Source organism: Coccinella septempunctata, chromosome 2, assembly GCF_907165205.1.
Source record: "Coccinella septempunctata chromosome 2, icCocSept1.1, whole genome shotgun sequence".
Classification (NCBI taxonomy): Eukaryota; Metazoa; Arthropoda; class Insecta; order Coleoptera; family Coccinellidae; genus Coccinella; species Coccinella septempunctata.
The window spans coordinates 35,324,904-35,340,053 of NC_058190.1; the positions used below are offsets into that span (position 1 = coordinate 35,324,904).

Consider the following 15,150-nt stretch of genomic DNA (forward strand, 5'->3'; position numbering starts at 1 on the left):
AAATCGAAATCGTCAAAATCTCATTTTTGCTTACTTAAAAACGAAGAATCGTAGATAGCTACGGTTTTCACCATTCTTTTTTTCTCTGAAAAAGAGGTCGCCTGTCGAGATCCTCTGAGTGGATAACGAATATTCTTCACCCTGTTCTATGTTATGTTTTGTAATATGTAATGGATATTATTTTATGCTTGAAACATTTTTTTTCATTTGCTCTTCGATAGAGGTTTGAAGAGATAGAGAGATATCTGAAAAGCCATTCTGAACTAAAATTACTAAGTTTTCAGATCCTAGATGATATGTTTAATATTTTCGTCTCATTTAAAATGAACATCGGAAACACTCGTTAATAGGCCGCCATTTCAATGAATTCGCAAGAAACGAATGCGCTTCTTAAATCGTCAACATCTTCCCTCATCAATGAGATCTTACCTCAACACATTGTCTGCTAGGCGTTAGGTATTCCATAGAATACCTAGGCAATGTATGAAATGAATAATATTTTCTCGAATATTTCATACATTGCTTGACTTTTTCAGGCATTCTATACATTACCTAGGCATTGTATAGAATGACGGATTATACACATTGCCGGTAGCATATAGATTTTATAATCATTGTTTTCCCACAGTCCTTTATCATATTTCGGTGAATTTCCGACATATTGTAATTGTATAATACAAATATTTTTATGGTAAAAAGTACAAAAGTAAAACTAAAAATCATGATTTCCTGAGAAAAACTCAAATACATTCAGATAAGTTCGAAACCAATCGCTTAATAATATACATCGTTCATAGTTCAAGATATTGCTAAAGATTACAGATATATTTCTGTAGATGAAAGATAGCAGCTGTTATATCTTTGATCATTACCAGAACCAAACAAAGGTATCACTTCCCCTTAATGTTTTCAGGCAACAGTGGCAACACACTCTGTATATTTGATTTACGTTTGAATTTTCAAGAAAACAATCCATGTTTGCCTGCCTTTTTTTCCATAACGAATAGGGATTATATGTATCGAAGGTCAATCTCTGTGTTATAGGTATCTAGTTATACATCAAGTATAAGACTTCCTTGAAGAAAGCTTTGCCACCAATTTATATTGCATATAAACGTTTCTAGCATTCAATGCGATTCACCTGCAAAATCCTACAGGCATTGGTCGACGAGGGTTATAACTTGCCCTATCTGTGCAACCTCCTAACCTCAATTGTCCTTTTTCAGGTGGTGAGCCAGGAGAACGCGGGTTGAACCACTTAATCAGGGCTGACGGCAGGATTATCAATTTGGGGCCGAAAACCTCAGTCGAAGTACAGCCTGGGGTGAGTTTGTGTCCAACTATAATCTTTGTAACGTTGATATGCCCCAAATTTCTCACAGAAATGAGACCCGGATCGGGGTTCGACTAAGACTGATATATAGATTGATGGTTTTTGAACAAAGATTTCCTAAGAATTCATTATTACTCTTGGAAACACGAATTGATGTCTTCATTGTTTTTTTCAAAGCCGTGTGACATGTGCCAACGGAGGCTAGAGCCGTTTGAGGTAGAACCAGAACAGAGGTTCGTGGAGCATCTGCTATCACATTTTCAACATTGTTGATTAACTCTGGGTTTTTCTTTTTTGGTTGCCTCTGTTCTTTAAAACTTTCTGTTTCACGCAGAAGGCTAACACATCGCGAAAAAGTACTTTGAGAATAGTTACGTAATATTGTTTCTGAATGAAGTGTTACTAAACAGATAACCTTTTTCGGTCGATATCTATAGATTTCTTGAAGAGGGCTTGGGAATGCTAGCCGAAACGTGGCACAAAATGAGCCAAAATGATGGAAGTAGCCAAATATGGCTATATTTTATTTTATGAAAGCTTGAGCGTTGGTGGTCAACTCTGTAGAATACATACATATGAATGACTTATGTAAAAGCGAATTTATTGCCAATATAATACAGTCTCAATAAAAAACAATGCGAAACACTGAATTGCCAACTTTGTTGGAGAAGATATCTGAAAGAGTGAGAGGATCTTATTTTTTACAAAATGATGATGTAACGATTAATTTGTCACCGTGATCATATGATGTAATAGAAATCATTACAATATACAGGGTGTCCACCGGGAGTGCCCATTAGAAGTTTATGGAGAAATAATAATTCGATCTCTTCCAAATTTTGTATGAAGATGTAAGTCAGTTAGAACTTCATTCATTCAATATTTTGAAATACCAATGACCTCCCTTTGTACCGGAAATGGCACCAAATTTCTTATTTCAAATGTATGTTATGACATTTCCGGATGTATCTTCGAATTCCACATACATTTCCCTATAGCCATCTTGAGCCGTTTTCGAGTTACTGTTTTTTGAAAAAAAATCGCCAATGGAGGCTTGTAGAAGACAGGATTTCATAAAAACGCAACGTTCAATCTTAGATCTGTTTTTTGAGCGTTGTTACCAAAAAGATATTCTACGTCGTTATGTAGAGGACGTTACCTACTTTTTGATATGAGAATCTAAAAGTTGGAATACAAAAGAAAGCCCGCATATCACGAAAATGGAACATTTTGGATATAGGGACCCCTTAAAAGACTCCACTTATTGATGTAAGTAAAAAAATAGTGTTTCTATTTGAAAAAAAAATGATTTTTGGCCGTTTTTGTATTCCAACTTTGAGACTTTCATTTGATCTTCCTGTATATCAAAAAGTATGTAATGTTCTCTACCTAACGACGTAGAATATCTTTTAGGTAACGAAGCTCAAAAAACAGATCTGAGATTGTGCTTTGCGTTTTTATCAAATCTCAGTCTTTTACAAGCCTCTATTTGTTATTTAAAAAAAAATAATTTGAAAACGGCTCAAGATGGCTATAAGAAAATGTACATAAAATGAATGTGGCGATTTGGGAGGCTTGGGAGACAAGTTTTAATCTATTGATTTCTCAACTCTCAAATGAAATAGGTGACTTGGGACGGTGTATAGTTTCGAAAAATTAGAATTTGTCTTAATACTTAATAATAATTATATACTTAATAATACTTAATACTTAATAATACTTAATACTTAATAATAATTATATAGTTGAAATTCGGTGAGGAAATTAAATGATAAACTCCTATTACAGCGAAAGTAAATATTTTGCAACTCAATTGTGAAAAACTAAACAAAACAAAGGAAGTTTGATTTCTTTCATTCTTTGGTGATTTCCTTGTGGAAATAACGTAAATAATAATATCCTGCGAAAAATCGGCAAATTTCCTGCTGTCAATGCGCCGCTTGTATCTATTCGGCATTGTCCCAAGTCACCCTATAAAAAAACAAAATAAATGAATGAGATCTGTATTGTAGTTTGATTTGTAAACAATCTTGTTTCGAGACATAATATATCTAATATCCCAACATTCCACGTATCCAGAAAAAATATTACACTTGCACAGGACACTAGAATGTATAAAGGCCATAAAAAAACGCGCTTTTACTCTCCTGAATTCGCTAATTTTTCCTGTCAATTCGAACGCTCTGGTCACGGCAAACTCAACAGGAATTAATTGTTGTTTCCCTTTCACTCATAAATGGTAAGAAATAAAGGAATCTGCAAGGGGGGTAATTGTCCCAAGTTACAGGACTGTCCCAAGTCACCCGTATCTACCGGTAAATAAAAAGATGACATTCTTACCAAGGATAGATTTTTTTTTTTTAAATCCGTCAAATACTAATTCCATTCATGGGGATGCCAATCAGACAGTAGATATTGCCAAAATTACTGATATATAGGAAATAATGATTTATACTGGGTCTTCAAAAATCCGCTATTGCGTGGCTTGTCTTCGAATTTTGTCCTCGTATTAGAATAACAGTGTCTTCTGACCGGAATTCAGAAATGACTGTTGTTGAGTTTATTATTCATTGAACTACACAACTACAGTCTCATTCAATCTGCTTGCTATAAAAAAATTGCAAAAGCGTACTCGGCCGTTGATTTTCTAGCTTCATATAGATAGAACGAAAAAGTGGAATCGCCGAAATCACAGATGGAGGATCTCCAGCAACTATTTTTCCTCATTCGTGGTTCATTTATATTTATCCTGGTCATATTTTTTCTTTTATCGGGGTCCACGGTAATCTTTATCGAGAGGATAGCAGTCCGCAGGATTTACAATATCGGGATATACGACGAAGTTCTGATCTGGATTTGAAACGACGCATTAAAGGCTAAAGCACACGGAATTTTCTTTCACATATAAAAGCGATATTGTTTTTTTTTTCATTTGCATCTGAAAACACGTCACGACATGATATATATGAAAAGAAATTTAGCTGATATTCTCTTTTTAAATACGACGATTACTTCAATACCATATGGTGAAATGTTCCGAAAATTGAAAACCAATAAGCATTGAGTATTAACTTCTTTCGTGTGGCAGGTCTCTGTGAATGAGATAAGATAGACGACTATATAACGTGCGTTCAAAAAAATTCGTCGTCCAGTAGGCTATGGAATTTTAAACGTTGATATTCGGTGTCTGAACGTAGATCTTTTCTTGAATTACTTCATCTCCCCAAAATGTAAACAAAAATGGCATCAACCTACACATCGTAATTTTGTATGGAAAGTGGAAAGGCACTTTTGGAAAAATTAATTTCGCCCAAAGTGTGAAAAGCATTTCTTCCATTCAGTCAGACCACAAGAATCCAAACAATTTGAGGCGGTTAGAAAAATTCTCGGTGAAAATTTTAACCGCTGTCCACTATTTTCATACGTAAGAGACATGAATCTTGCACGGATCGTGGTATTATGTTTTTTTTGTAAAAAGGTTCTACCTATTTCAGTAATATGAATAAAATACAGTAAGAATCTCAATATGTTTATTAAATCTCTATAAATATTGAATTGATTTGGTCGTTACTAATTTAATTTGATCCATGACTAACCTAAAGAACTGAATTACATGAAAATAAGTTTGAACAATTTATGCAAATTCATTTAGCTATAAAAAGGCATGATGCTTTCTCCTTATTCATAACTTTCTACTGTTAAAGTTCTCTAAAAGAAAATAGGTCCCACATTTTGCCATTGACTGATGCATACCGAACTCAATTTTTTTTTGGATGCTACAAGGATAGGTAATAAATTTTTTGATAACATGTCAATGTTTATGAAAACAAACTGATGTCTTTCATTCAATATTGTGTGGCATAAAATATGCCAACAGATACCTTGAGGTTCGTGGAACTTCTGTCATCACATTTTCATTATTGCTGAATAACTTTGAGGTTTTCTTCTTTGGTCGACCACTATTTTTTTGCTTGTACATACCTGTTTCGTCAACTCATCGCAAAACAGTACTTTCGAAAGATTGATTCTTCCAGCCACATTGGGATATACAATGGGAATGTCACTGGAACATCAAATAATATTTCTATTCTCCTTCTATTTTCTCCCCAATTTTGAAGTAGGATTCATGTCCGTAAAAACCATCTTTATAATTTCCTGATAATTTTAATTCAACAACAATTACGTTTAGACACGAAATATCGACGTTCAAAGTTCCATAGCCTACTTGACGACGAATTTTTTTAAACGCATCTTACAAATTATTTTGGCTTTATTTACTTGGCTGAACTGAGTTGTCTCCCTATGACTAGTGGATTGAATACTCAAAACTATTGGTTATTTCATTGCCAAACTATTGTGCACTGAGGGCATATTTTGAAATTGTGTGCATTTTTGAAATTTGCATGCATATTTTGAAATACAATGATTCCAAAAGCTAATTTCACCAAGGGAAGTCGCTATTATAAAAAATGCCATTAGATGAACTGGTGCGCATTGATGAAACGTTTCGTCAAGTAGGCTATGACATTTTGAAGGTTATTTTTCGGTGACTGAACGTATGTTTTTCCTTGAATCTTTAACTACATCAACTTGGAAAATGGAAAGACACTTTTTTGGAAAAGTTATCAAAAGAATATATATATATATATATATATACCCAACGTGCGAAAAGCATTTCTTTTATTGAGTCAGACCACAAGATTCCAAACAATCTGAGGTGGTTAGAAAAATTCTTGGTGAAAATTTTAACCAATGTCCACTATTTCGTACGTAAGAGACATGAAACTTTAATGGATCGTGGTATTATGTTTTTTTTTTTTCTGTAAAAAGATTTCATACCTATTTCAGTGATATGATATGAATCAACCACATTTGATATCTTTATTAATTCTCTATAAAAAATATTGAATTGATTTGGTCATTACTGAAAATCCATAACTGAAATAAAGAACTGAATTACATGAAAATAACTATTGGATAATTTATCAAAATTCAATTTAGCTATAAAACGGCATGATTTGTCCTGTTACTGTTCCATCAAAGAAAATAGGTGCCAGAATTTTTATTTCCATTTTTTTAATGGATGTTACAAGGGATGCTACTAGTTTTGTAATGGCTAATAATTAAATATGATTTAGTATTGAGGGTGTTCATTAGTCAGCACTCATTAGCAGCGACGCGCTTTGATGTAAATCTATATAAAATTACAACATACTCTACAATTATTTGTTAATAATTCAAAATTGTAACTGAATTAGTTCAAAGTACAGAAAGCGTTGGAAAGTGAACAGACCTTATTTTTGTGAAATGAGGTGGTTCAGTACCACCAAGTTGCTGCTATAACGATGTCGTTTCAACAGATTTGTAATGGCTGAGCATGCATTTACTGCTCAAATATCAAATATTATTTGAGAATAATATCAGGCCACATATCAATCAAACATAGGCAGTCAGTAGTCACCCAAAGTGCGGATATTGCAATTTTACATAAATCAAAGAGCATCGCCGCCAGATGTTCTACTACCTGACCTTGAGAGTGTGTGCTGACTCATGTACACCACCAAAACTAACTCATATTTAATTATGAGCCATTACAAAACCCTTGCCGATTTTCATCGCCAGCTCTCGGACTATTATGGAAACAATTTGATATCTTTTTCTCAAAATAAATAAATGAATGACGTCTTTATTATATAGAAACCTATAAAAAAAATACATACTCTCATGACCAAGTCAGCAAAGGCGAAGTCTAGCATAATGCTATTCAAACTCAACCTCCCACTGACCAGCAATGAGCTAATGTAAAACAATGGATCTAAAATAACACCAAGTCAGCACATGAGTAAATCAAATGAAATACACCCGGTGAGCACCCGAATCTCACAACATGTATGGGAGAGTTCCTTTGAATCGGACGGCCCATGAACCGGACGCTACAGTTTTCTACTACACTCAATAGTAATTTAGCATCCTTTACGTAAATCCTATTTTTGCAACAGCGATCGATATCTCTTGGAAAATGGCCGACCCTGTGGCTCGCGCCTTGTTGCAAAAATGGGATTTACGTAAAGGGTGCTAAATTACCATCGAGTGTAGTAGAAAACTGTAGCGTCAGGTTCATGGGCCGTCCGATTCAAAGGAACTCCCCCCTAGCATATAGCTTATAAATATTGGAATCACAAACATTATTGCCCACACAGTATATACCCTGTAATTTTAAACTTGAACTTATTTATGTTCAACAACTTGAAGTCACTTGGAAGGGAATTATAAAATTTGATGGATCGAAAAATGAAACTTCTTTGAAATAAGGCTGTTCTATGTCTTGGTAGCACGAATCTATCTTGAAATCTTGTAAGTCTCGAGTGAATGTTACTATGACGAACGAATTTCTTCTTAAGGAATGGTGGAGCATCAGCATTAAAAATAAGTTTATGCATGAAAGAACCCAAATGATAATTTCTCCTCGACTCCATAAAGAGGACCTCATCCTCCCTGATTTTATAAGTGACAGGATCATACTTTCTTATACCATGTACCAACCTATAACATGCTTTCTGCACTTTCTGAATCCTTTCCTGATAAATCTTAGTCCAACACGGCCCATAGATGAAATCACAATATGTAAATTGGGATAAGACAAGAGATTCGCAAAGAGTTTTCTTGGTCTTCACATCAAGTATATGCCGGTTGGGGTAAATAAGTCTCAGGTTGGAATATGCCCTCGAAATCAGTGTTTTTAGATGTTCGGAGAAGCGAAAATCAGTATCCAGGAGCAAACCCAAATCTCTAGCAACATCTGTGAATACCAGGCTATCATTATTCAGTTTGATGGTCATATTAGATTTCAAGAAAGTAGCAGAGTTTTTGCTGGCAAAACACATTACCTTCGACTTCTCAGGATTAATGACCAAATTATGTTCAATCGACAACTCATGAACATGTTGCAAGACATTGTTGATAGTACGAGATGCCTCTTCATAAGATTCTTTAGGAAAATGATAATACAGATGTAAATCTTCTGCGTACGCTAGTAATTTACAATGTGTTATAGAGGTTATTATATCAGCTGTATAAATAATAAATAGCAATGGTCCAAGTACAGGACCCTGGGGTACACCAGCATCGTGTGGTATGTGCCAATGTATACTCCAACCACTTGATGAGATACAACAGAGGATCATGGAGCTTCTGTCATCATATTTTTATTATTCCTGAATAACTCTGGGGATCTCTTCTTTGTTCGACCACTTTCTGTTTTGCTTTACCATCCTGCAATGGATGACTGATGACTGCAATGCATCTGCAAGGCGTTTCGACGTTTGAAACTAGCGACTCGGCCATGCTTTGGCTGCATCGCTGCGAAAAAATTGTCGTGTGGTATCTCCTTAATTGTCAAGAAGTATTTGCGGTAAATCCGAACTCGGAATCTCTTACGCCCGGAATGTTTCATAACTCCTCGTAACAAGATTCGGTTACAATGCCGAGCCGCGGATCTGTTGAATCTCGCCAAGTCCCTCCAGACGGGGGCTCAAGAGGGTGTCGCGCTCGACTGCAAGAGGAAAAGTTGGAATAATGCGGATTTAAGAGCTGCGAATAAGGAGACGATTTTCATTTTTGTTGTTCGTTTTCGGACTGGAGATGAGTCGAGTCGCGTAAGACTCTGGAATTTATTACGGATGTGGCTGGAAATGAGCGGGCGGTATTCGAACTAAATATTCAAGATGGAATTATTTCTTCGATGTTTTCGTTGCGGTGGATATTCGTTAGCGTTACGGAAAAACTGGGAGTTGCCAATTTAGAAAACCGACTCGAATCAGAATCACAAATGTGGTAGTTTGTCTGTAGGTGGGGCTATACATTTGACTTGTACTTATGCATTCAGGCTGTTTTCAAAGGTGACTTTTCTAACATGAGGTATACTAGAGTGTCGTGAAGACCTAGTGGATTTTGAAGATTAGTTGGTAGAAAAAAGGTTCTATGATGTATGCAGTTTTTTTTTTTTTGGTGTAGCAGGGGGAAAATCTGCAAGTCAGACGAACCACCCTCTCCTGAGGCGGAACAAGTGTGGGGTTTCTCACTCTCCTGAGCTCGAGACCCACTAAAAACTCTCAACTGCTTATTGAATTTTGGTTCCGAGCATTTGCCTATAAACCGTTCATCTCTTAGTCGGTTTTCTTCTCGCACACTATCGTGCTGGGATTTATCTGTTTATTGAATTTTTCAATTAGTTTCTGTTGTTATTTTAATCTCTTTTTAATTGATCTCTTGGTCTCCTTCGGTAAATTCGCATTCTCCTTTTGTCTTCTTCTGGGTCGTAGTCCACTAGTCTCCTGAGTTCTTGATTCGGATGATTTTTCGCTGTTTCGAATAATTTCTCTGCCTTTTTGTTCATGGATTCCGTTATGGTTTTCCATTTTAGGTCCCTATAAATCTGTCTATTCCTGACAAACCAAGGTGCATCTATTGCACATCGAAGCAGCTTGTTTTCAGTGGCCTGAATTCTTTTGATATGGCTCTTTGCCGCGAAACCGTAGGCAACTGATCCATAAGTCAGTTGAGGCCTTGCAACGGCTTTGATTATCTTCAATTTTGTCTCGTTAGATATGTGGCTTCTTCTTTCTATCAGAGGGTAGAGTCTATTCATCGCTGCTTTCGTTTTGTCGACTGCTTGTTTGATATGACTTTTCCAAGTAAGTCCTTTGTCAAGAGTTATTCCTAAATATTTGGCTTCATTTTTCCAGCCGATTTCTTCGCCGTCAACTTCCAGTTTCGTTGTGGGTCGCAGTCTTCTCTTCTGTAGTAATATTGCTTGGCTCTTTTGTCCATTGAGCTTGATTTTCCACTTTATGCACCAGTCATTTGTTTCGTCAATCCTTTCTTGTAGAACTCTTTTTATTACTTCTGGGTTGCGGTGTCGAGTTGCTATGCCTGTGTCGTCAGCATATAACATTAGCATGGTTCTTGGATTCTTCGGAATATCGTGAATGTATATGTTGTACAGAAGTGGCCCAAGCACTGACCCTTGGGGTACTCCAGCCTCTATATCTCTTGTTGAGGAGCATTCTCCTCCCACTCTCATGGGTGTGGAAATCGCAGGTTTTCAAATATGTGAAAAAATCGTCAGGTGTCTCTATACCCGAACGTGTCAGATTAATATTCTGTATATGCCCTACGTGTCTCTGATGAAAAATTCATGTTTATCTGACAGTTTGCGTGATGAGGCTGAACATACGGAAGAGTTTGAAATAGTGAATTGTTCATACTCCTAACCGTTTTCGAGCTAGAGGGTGATGAGCGAGAAGAGCTTAGCCATAAATGCGAAAGGGCTAGGTCAAAGTAGAATCCCAGGCTAATGTACATTCATCGCCATATATCTCAAAAACATTTCAACGTAAAAAAAATTGTTTCCGATGAAAATCGTAGAATTTGTTGTAAAAAATCGTCAAGAACGAACGGTTGCACCTAGATGAATGAAACTCTCAGATTTATTACAAGAAGAGTTGCTCTTTCAGAATATGTATCACGTTTCCATCTACGGTTACTTTTATGGAGAGATAAACGACTCGAAAGCTGACCTTCGAAAAATCCTGAAAAAGCTGGGTTCAGTTAAAAATTCGTCAAGACCGAGAGGTTGCGCTGAGATGGATGAAATTTTCAGATTCATTACTAGAAGAGTTGCTCTTTCAGAATGTGTATCACATTTCCATCTACGGTTACTAGCTAGGTTCAGTTAAAAATTCGTCCAGACCGAACTGTTCCGCCAAAAAATCCTGAAAAAGATGGGTTCAGTTGAAAATTCGTCAAGACCGAAAGGTTGCGCCGAGATGAATGAAATTTTCAGATTTATTACTAGAAGAGTTGCTCTTTAAGAGTACGTATCACATTTCCATATACGGTTACTCTTATTGAGAGATAAACGACTCGAAATCTGACCTTCGAAAACTCCTGAAAAAGATGGGTTCAGTTAAAAATTCGTCAAGACTGAACGGTTGCACCTAGATGGATGAAATTTTCAGATTTACTACTAGTAGAGATGCTCTTTCAGAATATGCATTACATTTCTATCTTCGGTTACTTTTAGTGAAAGATAAACGACTCGAAAGCTGACCTTCGAAAAATCCTAAAAAAGATGGATTCAGTTAAAAATTCGTCAAGACTGAACGGTTGCACCTAGATGGATGAAATTCTCAGATTTATCACTAGAAGAGTTATTGGCCCGGAGCCTAGTATAGGAATTTCCAATTCCTTGATCAGGGACCGGAACAACAGCTGGATAAGGCAAAAGGTCCTGGAGTACTGGCGCAACCGTCCTGGACTGCGTCACTCGCATAGGGCTATTTCAGTGCCTCTCAGCCCATACACCAGTCGTTGGCTAGGATTTTCTAGAACAAATCTGAGATCTATAATGGCGGTTTTCACAGGACATTGTAGACTCAGAGCCCATCCTTAAAAGCTTAGCATCGTCAATGACCCGCTTTGCAGACTCTGCTTAGAGGAGGACGAAACGATTGAGCACATCCTCTGAGACTGTCCGGCGGCAGACAGGGTCAGACATGGAGTATTTGGTTCTCCGAAGATGATCCTAGAGGAACTCAAGAATCACTCCCCCTCCGACATCCTCTCCTTTTTGGGCAGGATGGGATTGGAGGGAGAGATCTAGCTCTACTAGCTTGCCTGTGTGCTACAATAGACCGCTTGGTCGCAGTATCAGGTTTGGTTTATCCGTCCAACACACCCAGCAATCAGTAATCAGTAAATCACTAGAAGAGTTGCTCTTTCAGAACACGTTTCAGAATATGTGTCACATTTTCATCTACGGTTACTCTCATTGCGAGATAAACGACTCGAATGCTAACCTTCGAAAAATCCTGAATAGGGTACTCTAACGATTTGTCAAAATCAGCTGATTGTTCATTACCGTGGGGCACACAAAGCTTTTTATTATTACTATAAAGAGGCATTTCTGAGAAAGTTATAGTCTTATCACTCTAATCTAACGTCGGGAAGAACATTTTTTCCAAAAACATGCAAAAAACACAATACTCGTCCAAACCAACATGTGAATCAATGGAGGGAAAAGCTTGTATGCCCCACGACAACGAACAATCAGCTGATTTTGATAAATCGTTATAGTTCCCTATATTATCCTACGGTGAGAGGGACTCTCGATGTTGACTCGTGACATTTTTGTCAACTTGTCTCATGGTTTGAGTCTCTTCAACCACAACCGGACGAAAAATGGTCCACTAGATGCCTCATTTTTGTTGCTCGGAGAATCCACTCTTTCTCTTAGAAATAGTATTTCTATTCAGTGCAACTTCGAATTGCCTAAAATCTTTTCGAATTCCAAAATTTCGAATTCGACCTTTGGTCGGAGCGTAACGTGCTGTAATTATATCGTCTTTGGAGAAGCAACGCTAAAATTCACAATATTCCTTTTGGTAACGCAAAACTGTTCTTGTACCTTTTCGATAAATCAGTCAGAATATATGTAGAAAAGATCACGACTACGTGTTCTTACGTATTTTCCCCATTGCCCCGATTACCAGACATTACATTCAATGACCCCATTTTCGCGTGAACGCACTTCCCCCAGAAAGGCCAACCACTCAGCTCATCGGGATCGGATGTCCGTAAAACTAACCTCTCTATCTTCGTTTCCTGTATCGGGAAACGTAAGACAAAAAGTACGTAATCCCCCCAGCGTCCATTCCTTCGGTCCGGTTCTTCGACAGGACGTGCCGGGAAACCGTACCAGAGTCACGCAACGAATAAAAAATATCCGAAAGCGATCAGAACCCCCATCATCCCCCTCCCTCCCCTTCCGACGCGTTCGTGCCGTATGACGATATATCGCGCACGGGATCGGACCCCTCGTCGCACGCTACAAACGTCGGGACATTCGGATGCCGGGAGGGATGAAAGGGTAAGCCGCCACGACCGATATGTGTCAACCCTTATGGGGAATATCCTTTCGATGGGTTCCTTTGTGGTCGCCGAGTTGATGGAGTGCTAACACGCTGATCTTTGCTGATAAACTGGGGGCGTGGGGACTTTCGATTCGCATGGATCCGCGAGATGCAAATCTGGGGTTATTCAATCGGTGGGTTCATTTTTCTTTTCCATCGATTGGATACCTGTTTGTGGAAAATTGTTCCGATGAGTATGTTATGCGGAGTAGAGAGAAGGAGAACGATCGCTACTTTGAGACCACACATTATTTTACCCTTGAATGTGTACCAATAGGTAGTTCATGTTTTTGCCAACAGGCGCGCTGGCGACCACAGGAGGGCGAAATTTTGATTCAAACTAGTTGGCTGAGTGAACTGTCTTCCTGGTGACAGATGAATAGAAAATTATAGGTCTATGTCTTCAGCCCCCCCAAATTTGAGTTTTTAAATTTTTTTGACACTAAAGTTTTGTACTAGTTTTGTACCGAAATGTACCGTTGAAAAAAAGTTTTGTACCCCTAATTAAAATGATGAAAATACGGTTTTAAGTTTGGGGGGGTCGTAGACATGCTCACACCCCTCTTCCGAAATTGCAAATTTTTTTTATCTCAAAGTTTTGTACTAGTTTTGTACCGAAATGTACCGTCAAGAAAAAGTTTTGTACCCTAAGTTTAAGGGTTTCAAATTGGGGGGGCTGGAGACATATTTTCGAAATAATGAGATTTCGGTTTCCGAAATAAGCTAAAACATGTGTACTAGTTTTGTACCGAAATGTACCGTCACAAAAACGGCACAATTCTCTACCCCGGGGGTGTACCTGTGCTCCATATAAAGTACTGAGACTTCAGGGGTGTTTTTTTTTACACCAAGGAATATGGGATATTGGTTTTGTATTTTTTCGATACTGAAATGTACCTTCGATAAAAAATTTGTAGCCCCAAAAAGAATGAGTGAATTATCATTTTCAACAAGGGGCTATAGGCAAGTACACCCCACCTTTGAAAAAGCAAATTTTCTCTATGTAAAAATTTCGTACTGGTTTTGTATCGTCAATAAAAGTTTTGTACTCTAAGATTTGGGGGTCTTAGCAGAATTCCAGGGAAGGAGACATCTTCTCGAAGTAATAAGATTTTGGTTTTCGAAACAAACTGAAACATGTGTACTAGTTTGGTACCGATATGTACCGTTCTAAAAACGAAATTAATTGTGAGACTAATTCAATTTTTTTCTCAATATCCTCCGCCCTTGATTTATCTCCCTTCTGCACACATCATAATTTTCTTCTTGATAAAGTCAAATTTGATTAACCTAATATCAGAAAGAAATACATGGTGACGCGACGTTGAAAAAAGTCATCAATTTTGCACTTGTTTAACACTAAAGTTCTGTACCGAAATGTACCATTGAAAAAAGTAATTGAAATGACGAAAATACGTATTTGTTCGGAGGGGATGTTCACATACTCACCCCCTACTATTGAAAATTAAAATTTTTTCTCTTTCGAAGTTTTGTACCGAAATGTACAAAAGCAAAAAGCTTTTATAATTGAATCCTACTCCAGAAATGGTCAAATGACAGAAGGGAAATCTGAAACATTCTGTTGATAAATTGAGTACCCCAATATTGCTGAAGATTATCAATCTTTCGAAAGAACCTATTTACTGTTTCGCCATGTGTTAGCGTTTTCTGTGAATCTGAAAGTCTTAAAAGACAAAAAGTTTGTGAGTTTACCAAAGAAGAGCATACCATAGTATCAACAATGTTGATAGTATGTTGATTGTTCGTGTTTTATCTCTAGTGGTTGGAGTCTGTGTAAGAATATGCTACACAATTTTGAAAAAAAAGACGTCAATGTGTTTCCAT

General features: G+C 37.2%; 1 protein-coding gene across 3 annotated transcripts in view; it reads left to right on the top strand.

Moving 5' to 3' along the window:
- Nucleotides 1–15,150, top strand: part of LOC123307312 (5-oxoprolinase) — an 89,355-nt gene that overhangs the window by 48,781 nt on the left and 25,424 nt on the right. For all 3 annotated transcript variants that reach the window (XM_044889566.1, XM_044889564.1, XM_044889565.1), the window contains exon 18: nucleotides 1,227–1,324. In XM_044889566.1, the coding sequence (XP_044745501.1) occupies nucleotides 1,227–1,324 (98 nt within the window). The remainder of the gene's footprint in view (nucleotides 1–1,226; nucleotides 1,325–15,150) is intronic.